Source organism: Schistocerca piceifrons, chromosome 2 (assembly GCF_021461385.2).
Source record: "Schistocerca piceifrons isolate TAMUIC-IGC-003096 chromosome 2, iqSchPice1.1, whole genome shotgun sequence".
Lineage (NCBI taxonomy): Eukaryota > Metazoa > Arthropoda > Insecta > Orthoptera > Acrididae > Schistocerca > Schistocerca piceifrons.
In genome coordinates this window covers 359462170-359489746 of record NC_060139.1, presented here as the reverse complement: position 1 = coordinate 359489746, position 27577 = coordinate 359462170, and the positions used below count along the sequence as shown (strand labels likewise).

Sequence of the window (27577 nt, the reverse complement as noted above, 5' to 3'; positions counted from 1 at the left end):
ACAACTGCTTCCCTTTCATGTCCCTCGACTCTTATAACTGCCATCTGGTTTCTGTACAAATTATAAATAGCCTTTCGCTCCCTGTATATTACCCCTGCCACCTTCAGAATTTGAAACAGAGTATTCCAGTCAACATTGTCAAAAGCTTTCTCCAAGTCTACAAATGCTAGAAACGTAGGTTTGCCTTTCCTTAATCTTTCTTCTAAGATAAGTCGTAGGGTCAGTATTGCCTCACGTGTTCCAATATTTCTACAGAATCCAAACTGATCTTCCTCGAGGTTGGCTTCTACTAGTTTTTCCATTCGTCTGTAAAGAATTCGCGTTAGTATTTTGCAGCTGTGGCTTATTAAACTTATTGTTCGGTAATTTTCACATATGTCAACACCTGCTTTCTTTGGGGTTGGAATTATTATATTCTTCTTGAAGTCTGAGGGTATTTCGCCTGTCTCATACATTTTGCTCACCAGATGGTAGAGTTTCATCAGGACTGACTCTCCCAAGGCCGTCAGTAGTTCTAATGGAATGTTGACTACTCCCGAGGCCTTGTTTTGACTCAGGTCTTTCAGTGCTTTGTCAGACTCTTCATGCAGTATTATATCTCCCATTTCATCTTCATCTACATCCTATTCCATTTCCATAATATTGTCCTCAAATGCATTGCCCTTGTATAGACCCTCTATATACTCCTTCCACCTTTCTGCTTTCCATTCTTTGCTTAGAACTGGGTTTCCATCTGAGCTCTTGATATGCATACAAGTGGTTCTCTTTTCTCCAAAGATCTCTTTAATTTTCCTGTAGGCAGTATCTATCTTACCCCTAGTGAGATAAGCCTCTACATCCTTATATTTGTCCTCTAGCCATCCCTGCTTAGCCATTTTGCACTTCCTGTCAAAAACATTTTTGAGACGTTTGTATTCCTTTTTGCCTGCTTCATTTACTGCATTTTTATATTTTCTCCTTTCATCAATTAAATTAAATATTTCTTCTGTTACCCAAGGAGTTCTACTAGCCCTTGTCTTTTTGCCTACTTGATCCTCTGCTCCCTTCACTACTTCATCCCTCAAAGCTACCCATTCTTCTTCTACTGTATTTCTTTCCCCCATTCCTGTCCATTGTTCCCTTATGCTCTCCCTGAAACTCTGTATAACCTCTGGTTTAGTCAGTTTATCCAGGTCCCATCTCCTTAAATTCCCACCTTTTTGCAGTTTCTTCAGTTTTAATCTACAGTTCATAACCAATAGATTGTGGTCAGAGTCCACATCTGCCCCTGGAAATGTCTTACAATTTAAAACTTGCTTCCTAAATCTCTGTCTTACCATTATATAATCTATCTGAAACCTGTCAGTATCTCCAGGGTTCTTCCATGTATGCAACCTTCTTTCATGATTCTTGAACCAAGTATTAGCTATGATTAAGTTGTGCTCTGTGCAAAATTCTACCAAGCGGCTTCCTCTTTCATTTCTTAACCCCAATCCATATTCACCTACTATGTTTCCTTCTCTCCCTTTTCCTACTACCGAATTCCAGTCACCCATCACTATTAAATTTTCGTCTCCCTTCACTATCTGAATAATTTCTTTGATTTCATCATACATTTCTTCAATTTCTTCGTCATCTGCAGAGCTAGTTGGCATATGAACTTGTACTACTGTAGTAGGCATGGGCTTCGTGTCTATCTTGGCCACAATAACGCTGTTTGTAGTAGCTTACCCGCACTCCTATTTTCCTATTCATTATTAAAGCTACCCCTGCATTACCCCTATTTGATTTTGTATTTATAATCCTGTATTCGCCTGACCAAAAGTCTTGTTCCTCCTGCCACCGAACTTCACTAATTCCCACTATATCTAACTTTAACCTATCCATTTCCCTTTTTAAATTTTCTAACCTACCTGCCCGATTAAGGGATCTGACATTTCACGCTCCGATCCGTAGAACGCCAGTTTTCTTTCTCCTGATAACGACGTCCTCTTGAGTAGTCCCCGCCCGAAGATCCAAATGGGGGACTATTTTACCTCCAGAATATTTTACCCAAGAGGACGCCATCATCATTTAACCATACAGTAAAGCTGCATGTCCTCGGGAAAAATTACGGCTGTAGTTTCCCCTTGCTTTTAGCCGTTCGCAGTACCATCACAGCAAGGCCGTTTTGGTTAGTGTTACAAGGCCAGATCAGTCAATCATCCAGACTGTTGTCCCTGCAACTACTGAAAAGGCTGCTGCCCCTCTTCAGGAACCGCACATTTGTCTGGCCTCTCAACAGATACCCCTCCGTTGTGGTTGCACCTATGGTATGGCTATCTGTATCACTGAGGCACACAAGCCTCCCCACCAACGGCAAGGTCCATGGTTCACAGGGGGAGGATCCTGTATGGGTGACATCAATTCCCCCCCCCCCCCCCCCCCCCCCCCCCCCCCCCCCACACACACACACACAGGCATATGAGGCAATGAAATTTGCCCAGTACATCCTGATTATGACATGAGATCACACGGTGTTCCTCATCCACTATGTGGCAGGAACAGCCACTGAAAGTTGAGCCACTCCCTCCAATGATTCCTTCGCAGCATGTTGAACATGGCTGAAGTAACCATGGCAAATTGGTGCAATCCCAGTTTATCTCAAGTTAATACCCTGTATTTGTGGGTGTAACAGTTAGTGGGAAATAATCATCTTTGTTTTCTTGGTGAACTCCAGTGACTAAAATAATTGAGACTATCTGCTTCACCAAATTTGCTACAGCTTTCAATGGTCTTCACAGCACAGCTAATGAATGGGTATGCCAAGAGATATTTTAAATAATTAGATTGACATGAAGTTTCGCTTTTGCAATCACATGTTTATCACTTCAACTGGCACAGGTTTCATGCACAAAAAACTGTTACAAAACTCACTTCCACATGGCTATTTCATTACTACTTACATATCATTTCAGTAACTACTGTTGACGTCATCCATTATTGCAGACAGAAAATTTGAGGATTCTGATCAAAATCATGTTGGCATTCACAAACTGATGGCAAAGTATTAAGCAGTAATTTGTTCTTTTTATGTCGGAATAAAAAGTATTGCTTGGTTTATTGATTTTTAGTAGTGAAATTTACAAAATAAGTTAAACAATACATTTTACAAAATCATTTATACCATGAAAGTTATTGGATGAAAAATGTTCCCAGTGTGTACTTCAGGTGTGTGTGTTTTTTTTTTTTTTTTTTTTTTTTTTTTTTTTTTTTTTTTTTTTTTTTTTTTTTTTTTTACCTGAATGCAAATTAAAGCTAATTTCAGTTCTTGTGAAAAGTATTCTAGAATTTCAAAATGAGAAATGTGTATAATTTACGTGTAAGTATCAATCAGTACCAGAGATGTTTTTGCACTTGATAAATTGAAATGACATTAATGACAAAGTATGAAGTAATATAATAAATTTAATTTTAAAGTGACCAGAAACATGAAATAAGAATGTTACAAAATTGATGTAAGTCTGTAAATATGGCAGCCTGACTCCTGAGATCTACACTTCATGTCATACTAATCTTAATAATCACATTTAGTACCTTTCATGTTGAAGTACAGTTGTCATATTTTGAACTTCTGGCCATGCTTCCAGTTTCTCCCTCTCCTCCCCACAGACAATTAAGACATAAACCAGGGTTCTTTTGTCCTTCTGCCCATTAAAGGTAGAGGCATTTCATATCTGCACCTGCTGATAATGCCTTGGCAGTGGAAGATGCGGAATCAATGATGCTGGCAGCCAGCAAACAGGTATGACGGCCTTCAATGGGGCATCCACACCATGTGTACTGAAGAGAGGTTTTGGTTTTCCAAGGCACCAAGTTAAGGTGGCAACTGTCTGAAGTCATTTTTGTGTTTACTAGCTTAGCAACTTGATATGCAGATATTCAGTCACCTAGACATTTGAGCATTTAGGGGGAATGTCTTCTTATCTGATCTCTTGACTACAAGTGCAGTTTACATTCTGGCTTGTATTCAATCTTGAATGGTTTTTGCTCTTTGGATGTTATAATTTCCACTGTTGATAACTGGATGTGGTTAGGGTATAGTACAAATAATTTTAGTCAGACTATAGTTCACTTGCGTCATGTTACAATGAATTTTGAAAACTGTGAATGAGAGAGAGAAGAGGATCTTTAATTCTAGTGTTGCTGCTTTAGTTTAAATTACCAGTAATACTCCCCCCTCCCAATCGTTCAAAGAATTGAACTTTAATGTATAAAACAACTCTCATTATCAAACAGTAAATGAGTAGTTTGGTAACCTGTGCTCCATTTTAATAAAAAGTACATTTTCAGACATGTTTTTGATGTCATATCTCCTGAATTGTGTAGGATACAATGATACAATTTTGCAGGTAAATTCAGTGGTACATGTAGATATTGTCCGCAAACAGGGTTAGTAGTAAACCAGTAATAAATTAAAATATCATACCCAATGCTGATGTTTTACTCCATGAATAGCGAAATTGTAGTGAGTAAGAATCATTTTCTTTTCATTATTTTGTGGGCCACGTCAGTGAAAAAAGTTTTGAAAGTGTTTGAAATTATGTGTAAAGTTTATTGGAAGTCACCAAGCGCTCTCATTCTGAAATACTGGATGAATATAGTCTGGGTAATTCGTGCCTCAAGAAGTATCCACTGTTTTTAACTTGAGTACTTGACTTATCATGTTAAACCTTTTACATAAGGTTATACCTCTGAAGAGTAGATAATGACAGCATTTTAAAGTTGTAACTTCTTCTGATAACTGTATGATATACTAAAAATCAAATTTTTGTTGCCCCTGGAACCGATTGGACAGACAACCTGCAACAGGGACCCAGTCCCCATTTTAGCAATTGAATAATGTAGATTGTGGTGACAGTACATTGTCTTGGATTTCAATTTTACCATTTTAATAGTAATTTTTTTAATGTTAAAAGCCATTCATTTTAGTGGATTAGTTGCACAATTTGCTGTACTTGGAAGAAACTTTCAAAACCAATATTTCACCAACAGGAGCTGGATTACTAGTAGGATAAATTTCACAATCAGGAGGTTTTGCAACAATATCCTGTGTTAAACCCCAATCTATCTGCAGCTGTTAATGGAGTAAAGACCTGTAACACTACTGATGTTACATGATCAGATGGGTTTGTTGAGCCCGGCTCTATTTAGAAGTAATAGACTATGTGCAGCAGCAAGTTTTATTGTAAAAAATTCTGTGATGGAGATAACAATAGGATATAGTTTTTTAGTTTGAAATTAGAGTTGATCTTCATTGGATAATGGAAAGAGAGGCTTTTCTGTCATGGCTGTATGGCGTTGTTAATATTTATTTCTAACATGACTATTCTGTTGATGTAAACCTGGAGAACCTAGAAAATACTTTTGCAAATAAACGTGAAATAAATGATGTCCTAGTTTAGTTATACTCTGGGGAGTATATCATTTTATTTATTTTTTTTTATTTATTTATTTCGAGTTCTGTAGATCCATATGAGAATATACCTCTGGATATAGAACGACTCAAATTTTTACAAATTATTGTTTAGTGCACGAGTACATTGTTCTTATCATACAAATAACAGGAATAGATTAGCTAACATATAACTTTATGTATGAGTTATCATACTTGACTTCTGAATGAATATACAGTTAAACATACAGATATACATTCATTTCAATTTTTAAATTACACTGTAGATAGACAAAGAATGATGATTAAGACCATAAATGCCATAAAAATAGATTTAAGCATACTCAGGAAGTATTATGCATTTTGGCGTAGAAATTCATCTATACTATTACTTTACATTTATCATTTTCCATGGATCCCTTGGAGAGGAGTCTCTGGGATCCCCCCCCCCCTCCTCCTCAGATTCAGGGATATTTTACAATTCTAATGCAGACGGAGTTATGAGCTATAATCCTTGTGAAGCTGTTCATCGATGGTGTAGAAAGGTGTTGGCCAACAGGAAATGCTTTAATTCACTCTGAAACCGATTTTTATCACTTACAACACCTTTGACATGCTGTGGTAATTTATTGAATATATGAGTGCCCATGTATTTGATCCTTTTTATACTAATATCAAGCTTTTATTGCCCTTATACAGGTTGTTTTTGGTTCTGGTATTATAATCATGTTTTGCACAATTTTGTGTAAAAAGAGACATGTTGGGAATGACAAAGGACATCAATGAGAAATAGTAGTTAAAATACCAAGTTTCTTAAAGAGAAACAGTTATATTTTTCATTTATCCCAGATTAATTGTATACATCTTTCCAGTCTGTATTCCTCAAACAGTTTTTTATAACTGCAATTCCTGTTTCATTTATTATTCGTATAGTTTCCCACTTCTTGTTATTAGTTGGATCTGACCCCACTGTATTAAATGTAAGCAACTGGGCATCATGATCTGAAAGGCCATTAAATACTGGATTTATACTATGATTTGCTAGTGTGGTAGTATCTATTAAAATGTTATCAATAGTAGTGCTGCTGGTACCCATAACCCTGGTTGGAAACTGTACTAAGGGAATGAGATCATAAGGAGTGGTAAGAGACTCTAGTATGGATCTTGAGTGACTCTCCTCCAGAAAATGTAAATTAAAATTTCCCCTTAGTATGAGTTCATTATTTTAAGAAGTTAAGAAATTTAATACTGCCACAAGCTGTTTAGTGAATAGCTTTTAAAACTGTTTATTATTTTCAGGTTGTTGACTTGCTGAATGATCTGTACACTTGCTTTGATTCAATTATCTCCAATTATGATGTCTATAAAGTTGAGACTATTGGTGATGCATACATGGTAGTAAGTGGTCTACCTGTGCGTAATGGTGACCGACATGCGGGTGAGATAGCTTCAATGGCACTGCACCTACTCACAAGAATAAAATCTTTCAAAATTCCTCATAGAGCTGGTGAAACTCTGAAACTACGTATTGGCATACATTCAGGTATTTTAAAATCAAAATTTTAGTTCATGAAATTATTATTCTGTGGGCTAAGTGGTGCTACTATCAATGATTTCGTTGTTTGAAAAACATATATTTTGCTTCTGAGATCAAAGTAGTAAAGAACCTATCAATGTCAGAAAAATTCAATCATGTAAAATAGGAGAAGTGAATGTGTGTGTTTTCAGGAAGCTTAACAACAAGCCTACATAGGTACCAAATGTAATTTAGGAGGAGGACAATGTTAGTTAAAAAATTAATAGTAGTAAAAGGAGTGGCAAGCAATACTAATTTGATCATAAACATTATCTTTTCTTTCCATTATTGTTCCAATTGTTTTCCTTTATGAATTTTATTTGGTACCTGTGGTGATTTTCTTGCAATAACAGGAATTTCAGCATGGGAACAATAAACCAAATGTAAGGACTAAAACAACTCACTTGCAGATGAATAGACATTTTAAAGCACAGAAAATCATACTGGGCTTTTAAGCTTTTATAATCAGTAAACTATAAAGTAAAAATGTGTTCTGAAGTGTTCCTAAATGATAAAGCGCACATTCTCACAGTGCTTCACAAAATGTTTTTAAATAAACGTTGCAGGAGCATCAGACAAAGTTGATTCTTTGTCCTTTTGATTTTGGTAGATCACTGTCCTGTGCTCTGCTGCCTCACAGACACTGTGCAGTCTACCACCAGTTTACTCTCTCAATCTGCTACCCATATAATCAATTTACATTCTGGATGTGAACTATTGTTATGAATTTCACTACATTATGTAGGATGATGTTCATCATAAAAGAGGATGTTCAAGGATGTAGAATGATTCAACAAACACTACAGTAAAGAGAAGCTAAAAAGAAGCTACTATCGCATAGTCTCTGTCTAGTACATTGACAAATAACAACAATTAACCGTTAAATAAAAATTCCCATGTTATCTCATGTGTATTTGGAAAACTAAAACCTTGTATATATCCCTGCAGGGCTGACAGCTGAGTGTTGAACCACTAGAGAACATTCAGTCTGGTATTTGTAGCCTGCCAATAAGGTTTTGGTTGAGATTGTCACTATGTATTGCCTTAACTGTGTGCTCAACAAGAGTCTGCTCTCAGCTTCTGTTCCATATTGTTTAGTCAGAGCATTCAAAAATGGATTACAGTAAAGATCCTCAGTTTGATCCTGAATTTAGGAACTCAGAAATTGATCAAGAATGTGGCAGTATTCCATTGGAGACTGCAAGTGATGACAGTTTATTAGATGGCTGTTTGCCAAGTGTTTGCTAGTGGTCTGAAGCAAATATGTTTGCTTGAATCAGCCAGTCCCTCCAAAATTTTTGTTCACAGTAAGCCTATAGTTCATTTTGTGAACAAATGTGTAGATAACGTCATGCCATATGTCAATCAGCTCATTGACAGTGACTTGGTGCACATTATTTGACATGATACCACAGTGCAGACTGTTGAAAAAGGTATAGACATATGCAACAGGTTCCCAGATATGTGAGTGGCTCGAAGACTTCTTAAGTAATAGCACCTAGTATGTTGTCCCTCAACGGCGAATGTTTGTTTGAAACATGCGTGTCGTCAGAAGTGCCCCAGGGAAGTGTGATAGGACTGCAATTATTTTCAGTATACAGAAATAATCTGGCAGATAGGGTGGGCAGCAATCTGCAACTGTTTGCTGACGATACTTGGGTGTGTGGAAAAGTGTTGAAGATGTGTGAGTGTAGGATAATATAAGATGACTTAGACAAAATTTTTAGATGTTATGATGAATGACACATGGCTCTAAGTGTAGAAAGTGTAAGTTAATGCAGGTGAGTAGGGAAAACAAACCCACAGTGTTTGAATTCAGCATTAGTAGCATAAGACTTGACATAGTCAAGTCATTTAGATATCTGGGTGTAATGTTGGAAACCACTGTGAAATGGAACAAGCATGTAGGGAAGGTGAATGGTCGACTTTGGTTTATTGGGAGAATTTTAGGAAAGTGTGGTTCATCTGTAAAGGTAACCACACAAAGGACACTAATACCACCTATTATTGAGTACTGCTTGAGTGTTTGGGATCTACCCCAGGTTGGATTAAAGGAAGACACTGTAGCAATTCAGAGGTGGGCTGCTAGATGTGTTACCTGTAAGTTCGAACAACACTTAAGTATTAAAATGGTTCAAATGGCTCTGAGCACTATGGGACTTAACATCTGAGGTCATCAGTCCCCTAGAACTTAGAACTACTTAAACCTAACTGACCTAAGGACATCACACATATTCCTACTGACCCCACTTTAGCCCTCTTCCTGATATGCTTCAGCGTTTTATTTTCCACACATGCCCTACCACATGAACTTGGATCTTCAACGTAATCCATCCCCCCTCTCTCCCCCCCTCCCCACCCCCTCTCTACTCTTATTGCAAAACTCACATACTCCCATACCTCATCTGTTCCACTTCTCCCATGTTTCTGTACATTTTTAATGTATTTGTGCATATTTTTACAGAGTTTAATGCAGTTTTATTCATTTCTGCATATTTGTACAAATTTGTGCATATTTTTACACATCTGTGGGTATTTTTTGGTATATGTGAGAGTTTTTTCGTGTCTTTTTACATATTTTTATGCATCTTTTCTTTTATCCAGCTCCTCTCAGAACCATCAAGACATATTTTTCTGTTTCTGCACCATTCTCATTTCTTTGACACCATTCCTGCCACAATGGACCCTGCTCCACCTTTCTGCACCAGTTCAGGAAAGTATCCTTTCCCTTGTTAAAACTCAGTCATGCATCCGATTTCTTAAATTCTGCCCAAAGCATGTCACAAACCTGGTAGTGCAAAAATGTATCTCCATGGCACAGGCATCCCAGAACCTCCTCTGCCACCTCTGCAAAATGTTGCTACTGTGTAATCCCTGCTTCATACATCACATCTCTGAAATGGAATGCCTTGCTCTCCAGCACTTGGGAGAGCATTCCAGACACCACCTCCATAAGTTATCCAAACTTCAGACATCCTACTGCTGCCTTGAGGCACCAATTTCCAACCCATACCACACCCACAGTGTTCCTCCTTGTCCACTCCTCATAGCACCTAAAACCCTGCCTACCTAACCTTTTCAATTTGCCACATCCCCCAAGTCTCCCTAACAACACCCCACCAAATCCAGAGCCAAAAGATGCCCATAACACTGTTGTTAACCTTTCCATCAAAATCCTTCAATCCACAGAAGTTTTATCGTATCCAAAGGCCTCACCTGTAGCCCCACACCCAAATTTAACCATGCTGCACTTGAAAAAGACCTACTCTCTTCCTTCTGATCCATGCAGTGGAAACACTTCTTTGCTGCCAATCCCTCTGACCAAAGCCAACTAATTCCAACACTGAACCCTCCTCTTACAGTTCGTAACACCACCCAACTATGATCCTCCCTTGCTACCACCTAACCACCTACTGGTCAACTTCCAGTAATTCCTTACCTCCAGCTTAGCCTCACCATCCTCCGCCGGGTCCTTCCTCAGAACATCAATGTTTTAGCAGAAAATAGAATAGCCATACATGACCTCAAAAATAATCCTGACCTAATGATCCTGCCTGCAGCAAAAGGTTCCATCACTGTTGTTATGAATTGCAATTACTACCTGGCAGAAGGCCTCTGCTAATTATCTGACTCCTCCACCTATAAAGTCTGCCAGAGTCATCCCATCCCAGAAGTCCAACACAACCTCAAATCCCTGCTTAAATCCTATGGCCCTTCACAGAACCTCTCCCCTGAATCCATTTCCCTCCTCACCGCTATGATGCCCCGCATACCCATCTTCTACATGCTCCCCTGCAAACACAGCCATCCCGAACGCCCCATTATGTCTGGTTATTGTGCTCCCACTGAAAGACTTTTGGCCCTCATTAACCAACACTTCCAACCAATCGCCCATAACCTAGCACCAGCTGCTGTGGCTGAGCGGTTCTAGGCGCTTCAGTCTGGAACTGCGCTGCTGCTTCAGTTGCAGGTTGGAATCCTGCCTCGGGCATGGATGTGTGTGATGTCCTTAGGTTAGTTAGGTTTAAGTAGTTCTAAGTCTAGGGGACTGATGACCTCAAATGTTAAGTCCCTTAGTGGTTAGAGCCATTTGAACCATAATCTAGCCCCCCACTTCAAAGCTACCAACTACTTCCTTCATGCCTTCTATACACCAACACATCTCATGCCCATAGTCTTACCACTATTGAACACTACCTTTCCCAATGTTTTTCAGACTTCAAACCCACTACCTTATTCCTCATACATCTTACTAACTTCATCCTAACCTACAACTACGTCTCCTTTGAAGGGAAGGTATACAAACAAATCCACAGCATGGCCTTGGGCACCCACGTGGCACCCGTCTATGCCACCGTATTTATGGGCCATCTAAAGCAGACCTTCCTATTCTCCCAAAACACCAAACCTCTTGCCTGGTGCAGATTCATTAACGATATCTTTGTGATCTGTTCTCAGAGCCAAGACACCTTATCTTCATTCCTTCACAATCTCAACATGTTCTCTCCCATCTGCTTCATCAGGTCCTCCTCAACCCATTATGCCACCTTCCTAGACGTTGACATCCTCCTCTCTGATGGCTCTATCCACACCTCTGTCCACACCAACAGTGACAAGAACTCCTTTGGCCAGTATTCTGAGGGTCTCACTGAAGCCTTCACAGACAGGCACTATCCCCCAGACCCTGGCCACAAAAACATCTCTCATGCCATTTCCCTTAACACCTCAGTCCTCCCACCAGCTCCAAGAAGCAGCCACAAAGGAGTGCCCCCTTAATCACTCAATACCACATCGGACTGGAACAAGTGAACCACATCCTTTTCCAGGGCTTTGGTTAGCTATCATCATTCACTGAAATGAGGGACATCCTACCCGAGATCCTTCCCCTTGCCACAAGGATCATATCCCTGTGGAAGTCCCAGATGCAAGGCCTGCCCAATCCACCCAACCAGCACTTCCTATTCCAGTCCTGCCTCAGGTTTATCCTACCTCATCAGAAGCCGGGCCACCTGTGAAAGCAGCCATTACATTTACCAACTCTGCTGCAATTATTGCACAGCTTTTTGTATTGGTGTGACTATCAACCAGCTGTCCACCAGGAAGAATGGCCACCTCCAAACTGTGGAAAAGAGCAAAGTAGACCACACTGTGGCACAACAGGCAGCTGAACATAACATGCTTAATTTCAGTTACTGCTTCACTATCCAAGCCATTTGGATCGTCCCCTCCACCATCAGCTTTTCTGAACTGCCCAGATGGGAGTTATCCTTACAACACATTCTCTGCTCCCGTAATTATTCCGGCTCAACCTATGGTAACATACTGGTCTCACACCCTCTACCCAACAGTTTCCACCCCCTCCCCATTCTCATCTCCTACATTCTTTGTTTGCCACGCTCTGCCAATGCACCCACCCAGATTTCCCCACTCCTCACATTTTTCTCTCCATTTTCCCCATCTCCCAGCACCACAATCTTTTGACACTGCGGCTGTTGGCATTCTAATCCCTGCACAGTCCACCAGGCAGTGCTTCTCTCTTTCCCCATCCATAAACTGCTATCCCTTCTCCGTCCCCACTCCCTCCAGGTTGCTGCTTTCATCCCATGTGATGTTGTATTCTGGCTGAGCTGCCAGACTTGGATGTCATGTGTGGATGAGGAGTGCTTGATTGTGTGATGCTTGCTTGTGTGAATGAATGGCATGTGTTTCTGTGACAAAGACTGTGGCCAAAAGCTTATGCAAGGGTATTTTTTAGTTGTGCCTGTCTGTAACATAGCATGTTACCTTTATGGTAAGTAGCAGTTTATCCTTTCCTACACTGTTGTAAGTACAGGGTGGCGCAGGGAAACGGGAAAGTTCGAAATAATGTCATTTCCATGAATAAATTCATAAAACTAGTAATTTATTAACGAAAGTGAATGTATTCAGTATGCCATTATTCAGTATGTCTTTACAATCAAAATGTCCAAAAGTGTCTCTTTACTTTTTAAAGATGACTTCGGAAAGATGTGCTCCCATTCGGTGTTCACACTCTAACAGCCTGTTATGAAAACTCTGGAATGCGCGGTGTAGAAAATATTGGGGAATGGCAGTGATTTCATTTTCAATGTTCTCCTTCAGTTCATGGATTGTTGCAGGACGTGTACGGTACACCTTGCCTTTAAGATATCCCCACAGGAAGAAGTCGCACACACTAAGATCAGGGGATCTCGCAGGCCATGCAATGTCACGGTTACGTGAAATAATGCGTCTTCCAAACAATTGACGAACTGCTGCCATCGATTGTCAAGCAGTGTGTGACGTGGCTCCGTCCTTCTGAAACCAAATGGTTTCAACGTTAAGATTAAGCTCGTACAGTCTCGGTGTAAAGAATGTTTGAAGCATTTCAACATATTGAGCGGATGTTACTGTCACTGCACTACCATCCTCACGTTCAAAAAAATAAGGGCCGATAACACCGTGACATGATACAGTACACCATATTGTGACCTTGGCGCTATGTAGTGGTCGCTGGTGAAACTCACAAGGATTGTCCTGTGCCCAATAACGAAAATTCTGTTTGTTCACAAATCCATTCAGGTGGAAATTGGCTTCGTCTGATATCCATAAGTTACCAAGGAAATTCGCGTCCTCATTGATTTTAGCCAATATCTGGCTACTAAACTCCATACGTGATGCTGGGTCTCATTCATATAAGTGTTGCACAATCTGCAACTTATAGGGATGGAAGTTTAATTCGTGCAGTATTCTTTGCAAGCTTCGTCGTTTAATCTCTAGCGAAGATGCATGCTGTCGAACGGAGCAGCGAGGACTTCTCTCGATTGCAGCTGCAATGTTCTCTGGGGTACGTACCGTGGGAATGCCACCTGGAGGTTTCTTTTTCAAGGCAGATCCTGTTTCTTCAAAATTACGCACCCACATTGTAATCGCATGTGCAGATGGGACACGTCTATGACGTCCAAGCTGGTAATGCTGTCGAAATGTTCTCTGCGTGGCAGTCGCACTATCACCATTTTTGTAAAACACTCTCACAGCTACTGCACGTTCCGCACCAGTCCAGTTCTCCATAATTACTAAATGGCAATGCGTTCACATCAATTGTGCAAAATTTCGAACATCTTCCAGCGCTACAGTGCTGCCAACTGTAATGTTCAAAATTTCCTGTTCCCCTGCGCCACCCTGTATTTATCACTGTTGTATTGCTTTTAAGTAGTTTGATGAAGTCCAACTACTAGATATATTGGACAAAACAACTGATGCTCACTACTCTGATATTCCAACAAGTGCTGAGTTTTTCTCAATTTCAGATCCTGAAAATAAGCCTCCTTTATTCCAAAAATTCTATACGCCATTCCTGGAATCATCCACAGCCAAAGCTAAACAGAATTTGGCATTTACTGGAAAACCTTGTTAACAAATAGAAAATTTTTGGATACCTACAGTATCCATCACTGTAAATGCCAAGGGTAGGAATCAAGAAGTTCATGCTATGTGAATTCCAAAGTAGGTGTGTATGGTCCCTCATACACAGAAAAAGAAATTAAATTCAGTGATATATAAAGGCATGCCATGATCACCTCAGATCATCACGACACTGATAAAATAGCTTTTGAATAAGGTGCAATCAATAATTAGTCCATGTCTCCTCAACTCACTGAGATACTTGTTGCTCAGAGAACTAATTTGTAGAACTGTGTGGCCATCCAGAAGAGAGACACTCTCACCATTTTGTCATTAGAAACTAAGAAAAGAAGGGGGAAATTGTTTCTTGTTAGAGAGGTCATCAAAATATTGTGCACAAAAGTGGAATCACCTGAAAGTAGTTCATTAATCATGCACATTGAGAGCATTTAATGTTAAATTCATAGTGAAGGACGTAGGCTGCACAATACTTACCAACAGATGGAGAAGTTATCAGTACTGACAATAGAAATATAAGAAATAGGTAGGATTCTTGTTTGCTTGGTAAGCTATGACTCTACAGTGAATGATTTGAGATTAGTTTGAACATCACACATTTATTGCACTTTCAATTTATACTTTACAACACATGACACAAACGGAGTTTCATGTTTAGCACATCAAGACAAAGAGCTTAAAAACTAAAGATTTCACAGACTGAATCAGATTTTCATTGCTCACATATGATGTGTCAAATGCTGAGGTCACCACACTAGCACTCTCCTCCCCATTATTTTGAAACTGGGAGCACCAGCAATGTAAGGGAACTGGTGTTTTATGATTCTGTCAACTCATGTGACCACCAGTAGTCACCAGTGGTGACAGTGTCTACAGCCACCACCAATTTGGTGGAGTCGTCAAAGCTTCTTCCTGTTCTTCTGGAGGGAGAGTGATAGTGTATTCTCCATGCTGGTGGGCATTCACACTATGATTGTGTGTGGCTGGATCGTATTTGACACTTCTTCGTGTGCTGGTTTCTCATTCATTTCACACCGTCTCTTCTTTTCCATTCCTTTCTATTTTGTAGGTGTGTGTGCGTGCCTCTGGAGAACATTGTAGGATCCAGTGTACAGTGACCTTAAGGAAGGCTGTACACTGTTGTCTCTCTGTTACATTTGCAATGTTGTCTGAAGTTCTTCGTGTTTGGAGAACATTTTGTCTCTGTGATTCTGCAGTGCCATGGGACATACCTTGCCATCCATCTTTGCAGCTGCTGATTCAACTCTGTTGTGGCCTCTGTAGTTGAAAGCTCCTATGGATAGTTGGAAGCTCCTATGGATTAGTAGAGATGAGCTCCACAGGAAATTGTAATAGTTTCCAGTACACCAGTTGTGCTGTGGACTGTGGAGCAGTGTATGTCATCATTAACTGCTGTTCTTAGCCCTAACAGCAGTGGCAGTAATGATTTTGTCCACAGTCTGTTGCTGCACATTAGAGCTACTTTTAATGTCCTGTGTAACCTTCCTTCCATCCTGTTTCTCAGTGGTCATTAGGTGGTGGTTTTTATATGGTTGCCACCATATTGATGTAGGAGTTCATGGAACAACTGAGACTTGAATTGCCTTCCATAATCACTTGCTATAGTTTGGGACACCCCAAATCTCACAATCCAGTTAATTGTTAGCGTTCTGGCCACACATCTGTTGCCACATATGCGATGGGAATAGCCTCTGACAAGTGCGTGGATCAGTCTGTCAAGGTTAGTAAGTAACTGATGGCTGGGGCTCAGTTGGAATCCTACCAGGTCCAAATGCACATGCATAAAATGTGCCATTGGTGTTTAGATGGTACCTAACAGTATCAAGACATTCCTACCAATCTTGCTCCACTGTTGTGCTGCAGACTGTGGAGCAGTGTAGGTCATCATTAACTGCTGTTCTTAGCCTTAACAGCAGTGGCAGTAATGGTTTTGTCCACTGGCTGTTGCTGCACATTAGAGCTGCTTTTAAGGTCCTGTGGAACATTTCTACCATCCTGTTTCTTAGTGGTTTTTATATGGTTGCTACCATATTGATGTAGGAGTTCATGGAACAACTGAGGCTTGAATTGCCTTCCACAATCACTTGCTATAGATTGGGACACCTCAAATCATACAATCCAGTTAATTATTAGCGTTCTGGCCAACATTTCTATTGCCACATATGTGATGGGAATAGCCTCTGACAAGTATATGGATCAGTTTATGAAGGTTAGTAAGTAACTGATGGCTGCAACTCAGTTGGAATCCTACCAGGTCCACATGCATATGCATAAAATGTGCCATTGGTGTTTAGATGGTACCTAACAGTATCAAGACATTTCTACCAATCTTGCTCCGCTGACATCTCTCACAGGATTGCACCCATTAACAGCAGTCCTTGATGCCTGGACAAATCTTGATGACTAATCTGACTGTCACCTTCACACCAGGATGCACTGTTACGGAAGGCCTCAAATATCTCACATTGAAACTCTTGTGGAATATATGGACACTGCGAGTTGTGGGCTGTGTTGCACCACAATGTAGCTTGCAATTCGGGTATATAAACTTGTGTTAGGTTGATTGCAGAATCTTGCAGCTCAAGGAGTTGTTGCAGGCTGCTGTCTGCCTGTTGGCACTCTGTTATTTGTTTCCATGGAACAGGTTGCATGCTAGGACTGCAGGGTGAGAAGAAGTCCACCACTACATTGTGTTTGACATTCATGTGTCTCACACGGTGGTATTGTCACTGTTTTGGCAAGCCATGATTCATTCCTATCAATTCATTCCTACCAATCTTGCTCCACTGACAGCTCTCACAGGGCTGCACTTTTGTAAAAAAAAATGCTGTTAATGATGCATAATTGGTGTAGATTGTGAAATGCATTCCTTCTACTGAACTTATGAAGTGTTTCATTTCTGTGTAGATCACATACAATTCCCTATCTATCACCCTCCATTTTTTGCTGTTCCTGAGTGAGGATTAGTGAGAAAACTGCCAATGGCTGCCATGTTTCTTTGACCTGTTACTGCAATGATGCTCCAATGGCATTCTGGCTTATGTATAAGAAGCACAGCTCGAACTGCATATTCCTTGAGTTTATGGAGTGTATCTAACTGGTCGTGCATCTACCTCACCTTTCATCTTAGACATATATACGTTATCTGTCAGTGGTGCTTCTAGTTTTGCAGCTTTGAACATGTGCTGACAGTAGTAGTTTAGCATTCAAAAAAATAAAAAATAAAAATAAAAATAAAAGTTCCTTGTAGGTCTGTGGAACTGACGTATTTTGAATGCTTGACACTGCGGCAGTGTGGCGAGATGTTTGCTGCTGAAACTCTTAAAAGAGGAAAGTCCCTTCCTCTCTGCCTAAACAGCATTTGGCTCTGTTTATGACTACTCCATATTGTCTTAGTCATTGTAAGAGCTGTCTGAGGTGAATATGTGCTGTTCCAGTGATGTGGAGAACACTACTTCGTCATCCATATAGTGGTACATAATGTCCAAGCCTCTAATAACTTGTCCACATTCTTCAAACCGCAAGGCATGCATTGGTACTTGAACAGGATTAACTGGGTAATGACATCTGCTGTAGAAACCGGTATTTGTAAGTAGCTTTACCACAGTCAATGACAGGTGTTTGTAGTTGTGTTATTGATGTCTTATGTGTGTGGAATTGGGTACCTGTACTCGTAATGAGTGCTCTGTAAATGCAGCACAAGCATGTACTCTTTTTCTTTAAAACCATATGGAGCGTCAAGGCCCACAGACTGTCTGAGGCTGCCATTATGTCAGCCTGTATTTGACTATTTACATATTCTTGTACTGGCAAAAACCTCTCAGGCATGAGCTGGTGAGAGTTTGCTGTTACTGATGGGATGAATGAGATCCTAATATGATGCATAGTGCCATGTTTGCATGTCCTGGCTGCCTTTGTTGAATATATGATCTCCAGGAATTCTTGTAAAATGTTATGAAATGAAAACTTTACTAGCATTGGTGTGGTCTCTGCTAATGACAGAAGCCTCGTAGTACTGAGACCAGAACAAGGTGAAAGTTGTGGAGGAAATCAGCCCCAGTAATTGGCTGCATGAGGCCTGTTACTATGAAGCACCATCGAGCAATCTTGTGCATATTGGGATCCAGCACCATGCATTTCCTTCTCTATGTACGATTGGACGAGTTGTTAGCTGCTGTTGACACTAGTGTAGTAGTTTTATTTTCTATATCGAAACTGTGTCAAGGTAGCATACTTAGAGCTAATCCTATATCCACCAGAAAGATGTTTCCTGATATGTTATCTGTCACAGACACCCAGCATGAGCCATGTGTGTGAAACCGGTTCTCTGTCAGATGTCTGCTGATTGCAGTTTTGTGGCTGATGTAGCAACCATGTCTAAATAATGCAATTCTTCCAAGCTTTATTTTCTCATACCCCTTCACAAAAATGATAACAACAGTGCCTCGAGTTTACAGTTTGGGTTATTGTACTTTCATCAAGGTACTAGAACCAGTGACAGGAGTAAACTTTACCATGGTAGTGCCAGTATTTGTAGTCGAACTGCAAAACTGTGGACTGAAGAGGGTGTTTCCAGTCAGTGCAGGCTGTGAAAAGAGACTGTGCTGTGACTGTCCAAATAACCCTTCCTGTGTAGTGACTGTTGATGTTCCAGAGTCACCAAATGCAGATGATAGTGTAACACCTGTGTCTTATTTCATGATGACTTGAGAAAAGGGGAGGGATTCGTGAATATCTCCATGCAAGATGCAACCGGTTGCACTCTGCAGGCACAGGCATTAATGAGCATATTCTTTAAAACCAGTATGATAGACAAGATTGGTGGGAAGGGGGGGACAGGGAGGAGCATCCGTCTTGGTGTTTGTGACAGCCATTAGTACCCATTACTGGCTGTCTGTGGGGTTTGAGTGCCAGCAAGGTGCTACACATTTGTGTGCCTTCCATCCAAATTATTGTTGATGCTAGCTCTGGTTATGCCATCTTCCTGTTCCTTATCATCCTGCTCTTGAGAGAAATGTTTGTTGCACCACTTGCGAGTGTTTTGTTGTCAGTGCTAAGTTGCACTCAGCTTGTGCATGCTGGCTACCAGCTGATATTGTGTTGACTTGTGTGCTGTGATGGTTGTGCATGGTCGGGGGGGGGGGGGGGGGGGGGGGGGGGGATGGTGATTGGCCACGCCTCTGTCATGCATGTTCTGGGTCCATCTGCCATGTTGTCATGCACCTCCATGTTAGGAACACTGTTCTGCAAATTGTCTGAAATGGCTTCAGCTTTATCTGCAAGAACACTTAAAGACATATTTTGCCCACCAAAATTGTCCAAATGTTGAGTGGTAGCTGTTTAAGCTTCAATGGGCACATGGAATTCTCAGGCAGCTAATCTGTTCCCACCAGTGTTTTAAGGTCCTTCAAACAGATGTAGCTCACGCATCAGTGTGATTTTTTTGGAGTAGACAATCTTTTAATGCTACATCTTCAGTGTGCATAGTTTGAGTTTCGTTTAAGTCAGCTACTATGCAATGCAATTTGTCCTCATTATCTCTGATGCTGTGCTTTTTGGTTTGCATGAACCACAATTGCAGTCTTGTCGGTCAGAATGGGGACAATTTTTTGTGGCTGAGTGTCCTACTTTGCACTGCTGTGTGTAGTTGCAAAAGCTGCTCTGATTGATCATATGCCAAACATTCCATGGTTTGCTGTGTGTTTGGCATGCTGGACAGAGGTTGCTCCTGCTAGCAGTTATTGTTTGCAGCAGAAGTTGTCAATGTCATTTGTGTGACACTGCTGAAAGTTCCAAGTTAATGTTGTGCTCACTTCACGGGGTCGCCACTATGGGATTTTTGTTTGCTTGACAAGCTAAGATTCTACACTGAATGATTTGAGAGTAGTTTGAGCATCATACATTTATCACACTTTTAACTGATGCTTTGCAGCATGTGACACAAACAGAATTCCGCACTTTGCACAACAAGACTAAGAACTAAAAAACTAAAGATGTCGCACACCACATCAAATTTCACTGTTCACAATTGATGAGTCAACTACCAACATTGCCACAACTTCATTTGATGACTGCTACATAACCAGAATAATTATACAATCTCTCTTTTGCTATTCATCTTTTGAATCTGCAGCTGTCATCCTTTTTTCCGCATTTGCAATTAAATTATAGGATATGGGTTCCTCCTTTTTGCAAACACACTGCTTTTTCATTTTACGCAAATGTGTTTCAGCAAAATGTGTGAAATCTTTAGGGACTTAACTGCTAAGGTCATCAGTCCCTAAGCTTACACACTACTTAACCTAAATTATCCTAAGGACAAACACGCACACCCATGCCCGTCGGGGAGGACTCGAACCTCCGGTGGGACCAGCCGCACAGTCCATGACTGCAGCACCCTAGACCACTCGGCTAATCCCACGTGGCGTGTTTCAGCACCTCTGTGCCACCATCAGTGGGTTTTTTGTTTATTGAAAAACGTGGTTTTACATTATGTGATTTTGCAGGACCAACTCTATAGTGTCCTGCAATAATAGCTTGTCATATTTTGTTGTGACTGATCCTTCTTCTTTTGGATCTGCAATAATAGCTTGTCATATTTTGTTGTGACTGATCCTTCTTCTTTTGGATTCTGAGGACACTGCACACATACATTAATGTAATTTATTTTTATACAAACACCTTTTTACTTCACAAGATGTGGTGAGCACTGCGAAGGTACAAAAGAATGTGAAGTAGTTGCACCTAAGGGTAGAATCAATCACTGCTGCTCCTCCACCTGCAAGTAAGGTAGTATCATTACTTTTGGGTCATCCTTATATCTTCTTCCCTGTAGATTATAGCCTTGTTAAACTTGTAACACAGTTTCTTGGTGACTGACATGACAGGATAACTGAATAAAAATCTTCCACCATAAACGTAAATCAAATTATTCGACTTATTAGGAATAAAAGCTTCTGATGTAAATAACTGACTTTGTTGTGTCATTGAATATTAACAGGAATCTCATATATGTATGTGGCATTTAAGAACAAATGATATTATCTTGAAATTAATTAACACTATTCACTGCCAGAAGGATTCAAATCTTACTGAGTAATATTGAGTCATCAAATCCTCATTGTAAATTTGTGTGGAAGAGATATGTCATTCTCAATCTTATTGATGAAATTTACAGCTACTCATATGGGGTCTTGCCTATATCATTATTTGTAGGAGACCTGCTTCTTAAGTACCATAAATACTGTTTTTAAATATGGTCATTGCAGCTCTGTGGTCAAGAATCTCCTTGTGCACATGGAGTACCTGCCTCATTGACTATATACAGACACTCTAAAGGACACTCTATCTGCCAGTGGTTCCTTCGAAAGGGAACAGCTACTTTCCTTTGCCATCCTTCCCTAATGTGAGCTTGTGCTCCTTATCAACAGGATGTTAACAACCAATCTTCTCCTCTTTGTCCCATGGAGCAGCCACTGAAATTGACCGTGTTGTGCTCAGCTGCATGTTGTGCCACTGAGAGGTCAACTTTATTTTTGGCCACAGTGTTGTGGTGGACATTCATCCTGATGGACAGTTAGTTGGTAGTCATACTGACATAAAAAGCTGTACAGTGTTTGCAGCAGAGTTGGTACACGACATGGCTGATTTCACAGGTGGCCTGGCCTGTGATGGGGTAGAATAAACTTGTGACAGAACTGGAGTAGAAAATGCTTGGTGGGTGAATTGGGCAGATCTTGCACCTTGGCCTACCACAGGGATAGTAATTCTGTGGCAAGCGGTTGGGAATGGGAGTGACGTAGGAGAGCCCTAGGATGTTGTGTAAGTTGGGTGGGTGATGGAACCCCACTTTAGGAATAGTGAGAAGAATCTTGCTTACGATGACCCACATTTGAGGTCATGGAGAGGAAAAACGAAAGCCCTGATGTAAGATAATGCTCAGTTGTTCCAGTCCAGGGTGATATTTGGTGACGAGAGGGTTGCTCCTTTGTAGCTGATCCTTGGGGGTGGTGGGAGGATTGGGGATGTGGGAGAGGGATAGTGCCTGACTGTGAAGGTATTGATGAGACCTTCAGCACACTGGGTAATGGGGTTCTTGTCACTGCAGATACATTGTCTAAAGGTGACAAGGCTGTAGTAGAGGGATTTTTCGGTGTGGAAGGCATGGCAGCTGTCAAAATGCAGATACTGTTGGTGGTTAATGGATTTAGTGTGTATAGAGGTGTGGATGGAGCCATCAGAGAGGTTGAGGTCAATGTCCAAGGTGTTGAAGTTATGAAAGAGTGAGATAGGATGCCTTGGCTGTGAGTCCATTTCACAAAGATATCATCAATGAACCTGAACCAGACTAGGGGTTGGGAGTTTTGCATAGCTAGGGAGGTTTCCACTAGATGGTCCATAAATAGGTTGGTATAGGAGGATGCTCTGCAGGTATTCATGGCTGCACTGTGGATTTATTCGTATACCTTCTCTTCAAAGAAAACATAGTTGTAAGTCTGGATACAGTAAGTAAGGTGTATAAGGAATGAGATGGCGGGTTTAGAGTTTGAAGGACATTGGGAGTGGTGGTGTTCTAAAGTGGGAAGGCTATGAGCATGAGGGTTATTGATATATAGGGAGGTGATATCAACAGTTTTGAGTAGGATTCCAGGAGTTAAAGGGTGGGTATGGCAGACAGTCATTGAAGGAAGTGGGTAATGTCTCTGATGTGGGAGGCTAGGTTTCAAATAAGTGGTTGGAGGTGTTGGTCAACAGTAATGGAAATTCTTTCAGTGGGAGCACAGTAATCAACTACAATGGGTTGTCAAGGACTGTTGCATGTATAGATTTTGGGGAGCATGTAGAAGGTTTATGTTTGGGGTGTCATTAGGGAGATGAGCAAGATGGGCTCTGCAGAGAAGTTTTGGGGAGGGCCTGTGGATTTCAGTTGGAAGTGGAGAATATGTTGTACTTCTGGGACAGGATCACCTTGACAAAGCTTGTAGATGGAGTAGTCAGAAATTTGGCAAGGGCCTTCTGTGTGGTAGTCACAGTGACTACCCAGCATTTCCTACTTGAATCCTGTCATAGGCTTATCACGCCCCATCTGAGGCCAGGCCACTTGTGAAAGCAGCCATGTCATATACCAACTCTGCTGCAAACACTGCACAGCTTTTTATGTCAGTATGACTGCCAACCAGTTGTCCACCAGAATGAATGGGCACTGCCAAACTGATTACCTAGCACAAAGTTTACCCTTTGGTGGCACAACATTGCAGCTGAGAAGAACCATTTTAATGGCTGCTTCACAACCCAGGCCGTCTGTGTCCTTCCCTCCACCACCGGATTGTCTGAATTAATGGGAGCTATCCTTGCAACATATTCCTGGGTCTCATAATCATCCTGGTCTCAATCTCCAGTAACCTACTGTCCTCACACCCTCCATTCTATGACTTCCCCATCCTTTGTTCTGTCACTCCCTCCCAATTCACATCCCCACATCATCTCCAGTGTACTACACTTCCCACCAGCTATGACAACCATGCATCAGATTCATAGCCTGTGTACCTGCCACCCTTCCCTCCTGTATTCCTAGCCGGATATGAATTACTTCCTTACAACAAATCTAAGTGCACGACATTAACTTCTACCATATCAGACACGCACTATCACCTAATCAAAACAAAACATTCAGCTTAGTTTTAGTTCAACACACCAAAGTTGAATGTGTAGCTAACTGTGTCAAGATGCTGACTATGATTCTGGTCACAGTGCTTAATAAGATCAGATTACTGTAGGTGGTGAGTACCTGCCATACTGCCACACTGGTAGTTACTGCCTTGTTGTTAGGGACCCAATGAACACAATTGTCACTCTTTGTGACATGTTGGCCACCAATCTTCCACCTTGTTGACTTGATAATCTTCCTCATCATATTTTTGCCAATAACTTTGATTGTTATTTACTGACAAAATGATTTCTTCTTAAATGTTAATTTTCTGTGACTGTATTTATGTATGCATTTCTTCTTAGTGTTCTGTTGTTTACTCAGTTGTCCATTATAATGTCTCGATAAATCTTCAATTACAATTTTTATTTCTTCTTAATTTCTTCCCATCTTTCATTTATTGTTGATCTTTTTTTCTGTTTGATTGATTTCCAGCAGGAATTTTTCTGGGTCCAGTCACTGCAGCACCAGAATGTTATGTTCCCTATCCTTGGAATCTGTTAACTTCATGTAGTTTTAATTCTTGCACCTGAAATATAATTATGTCTGTGATAGTGCATGTTTATTGGACTTCTTCTCAGCTGTAGTTTTGAGTAATGCTGGAATTAAGAGTCTTCAACATAATGTTGACCCCTCTTAAACAAATATGAAGAGTTTCGTCAACAACAATGTCCATATATTGTTCTGTAACATATAATAACTTCTTCTGTACAAGACGTGTCAACATAGGAAACATCACATGAGGCAACTTTTCCATATCTTACCTAAGAGTGCCATGAATGTCGTTTTTATGGGCCACTTTACTAATATAATTCGTGGTACCTTTTCCATTACAATTCCAGCCCCAAACACAATTCTGTTTTTACATTTTTTTAAACACTATCTTTTTGAATTCTACATTTATATCAAAACCTGTTATTTTTTCAACAGCAACAAACCTAATTCTGCCTTTATTAGATGGTCTTCCTCTTAATACAAATGTTAAGTCTTGATTACAAATTTCTCTCTTAGAATCAAACAATTTAACCAAGTCAACATAAATAACTACATGACAACAAAAATCATTCCAGTTAATTTTAAACTGTCTACAAAATTTCTGTATATATTCCCCCGTCCAGTCAAGCTGTAATTGTGCACCAAATTTAAATAGGATCTCCCAAACATATTGCTTACATACAATAGAATTAGCTTTCTTTTCTTAATGTTGAAAATTCTGCCTCTTTTTTCTAGAGAGCAGCTAACAAATGATGTGTACAAATGGATAGTCATTGTAATGAAATCATTTACACATTCTTCTAACATTGTGAAACTGGAATCTAAGGTATCTACTTCATCTGAATTTTTACCTTGTTCTAAAACATTATGTCTTACACTAATGTACGAAATTTGTTTATGTACCGTACTCCAGCAAATTCCTGTTCAGTAACCTTTGTAATTTGTTTTGCATATTTATTTCCGTCTTTAAATTGTTTAGTTAAGTCCTTTTCAGCTTAATCAGAATGTAATTCACCTTTTAAATTCAGTTTAGTTGTTTTTAAGTTTAATTTCTTTTGATTTAATGAGCCCTATCCTGGTGTGTGACTCAGCAGCATGTTCCTGTAACTTATTGTTTTATTGGTCTAGTTTACCATCAGTTGTATCGAAGTTAGCATTTAGTTCATTAGTTGTCTCAGCAAGATCATTCTCAGACTTGACACTTATGCATTTTCACTAGTATTTAGGTCAGCAAGAGCCCTTAAAATTTTCTGTTTTTCAGATTAAAAATTAAGATACGGTTTCAATAATAATACTTGAATGCCACTTCCCTAATTCACAACAGTTCTGAAGACTTGGTTGGGAAATTGATACAGAAAATTGTTATTCAGTCCTTCTACACAAAGTATTGGGTAAGACAGAAAAAATAATTATCAAATAAAATTGTTCTCGAGTAAACACAGCAACATAATGTGGACTGCACTATGCTGTCACAACTCAATGATTCAGCGATGTGGTTGTGCAGTTGTCTCTCACACTGGAAACCATTGCATAGCTGTCAGTCACCCACTCAATTAGTCACCATCTACCATAGCAGTCAGCATTCAGTCTTCCATTTTTTTGTCATAAAAAGTCTTTTTGGTTGAATACAATGCTGTGACTATTAACTGCATGGTATCAACTGCAAATTTCTTTGTAATAATAGCCTTTTAGTAGATGTATTGACAAATACCCTTTCTTCCTCCAATAGTTATTTATCTGCATGCCAGGGGCAGCAACGCAATATCGCACTAATTCTCCATATAAAATAGGTTTTTTTTCTTCAGTAATCTTATTTATTACATTTTGTCTAATATTTCTTGCTTTTAACACTATTTATGGTATCCATTAGTCTCTTACAAAGTTTGGGTTTTTGCTACACTTCCAGAAATAACTTGATTCACATCCTGCAGTTGGGCACTGCAAGTGTAGCATTATATGCAGTATTAATTTAGTACAATTGCCCAGCCTTAAATGTTGTGCACAATGTAACATGAATTTTTAAACTTATCACAGAGTATTTTTTCTTTAATATAGTCACCACAAATGTGATGTTAATGTCCTGCTCACTTTTTATATGCTTGGTAATGTTAATTTGTAAGGGCCTACTTGGACTCATCCTCGGAATGCATTTCTATTGCTGTTAAGTGTCCATTTGTATAAGTAACCAATATGTTGACTTTACACGTGTATGTCATCAAACAAATCAAATAATGAGCGTCTATTAATGTTAATATTCAACTATGGATTCCAAGCATGGAGTGAATATTAAAAGAACTTATGACACCAACCCCTGCCCCCCCCCCCCTTCCACACACACACACACACACACACACACACACACACACACACACCGAAGCAGTCATGGTCAAATCTCTATATATCATCTTAGGAGTTCTGTGTCACTTCAAAGCAGTCTGGCATTCCCGAAACATATATTTACACTTCAAGCACGTATTTTCTCTTGTGAATTTGCTGCAATCATTCTTCCATCTTGAAGATGCATATCATCTCTCGGCATGACTTGTGACATGCAAATCCTGCCCAATATGTGCAATTTTACCTATGATTTCTCATTTCATAGTTTTCACTTGCAAGTATAATTTTTTTGGTAAGAAGCGTTAGTAATTCGCATCACTCTTTTGGAGTAGTATGTATCACCACAGTCTCTATTTATGTCATATGTTAGAACTGATGCTGCATCAGCCAATAGTTTTTTTCGCGTACTCAGTTAACACATTTAGGAGCAACATAGTTTCATGCTCCTCTAACTGCATCACCCTATGTGTTAATGGTAAACTTAAGTCTTAATATTAAACAGCTGTTAGAATGTCTTTATGGTAAACTTGTCATTCAAGTTAAATTTTTCACTGAGCTTAGAAAAGTTTGATACAAGTTATAAGACTGAAATTGGGAGTGGCACCTTGGT

At 40.0% G+C, this 27577-nt stretch overlaps 1 protein-coding gene across 1 annotated transcript in view; it reads left to right on the top strand.

Annotated features, from left to right (window-relative positions):
- Positions 1-27577, top strand: part of LOC124775383 (guanylate cyclase 32E) — a 509109-nt gene that overhangs the window by 326111 nt on the left and 155421 nt on the right. The window contains exon 18 of the mRNA XM_047250218.1: positions 6713-6956. Within this exon, the coding sequence (XP_047106174.1) occupies positions 6713-6956 (244 nt within the window). The remainder of the gene's footprint in view (positions 1-6712; positions 6957-27577) is intronic.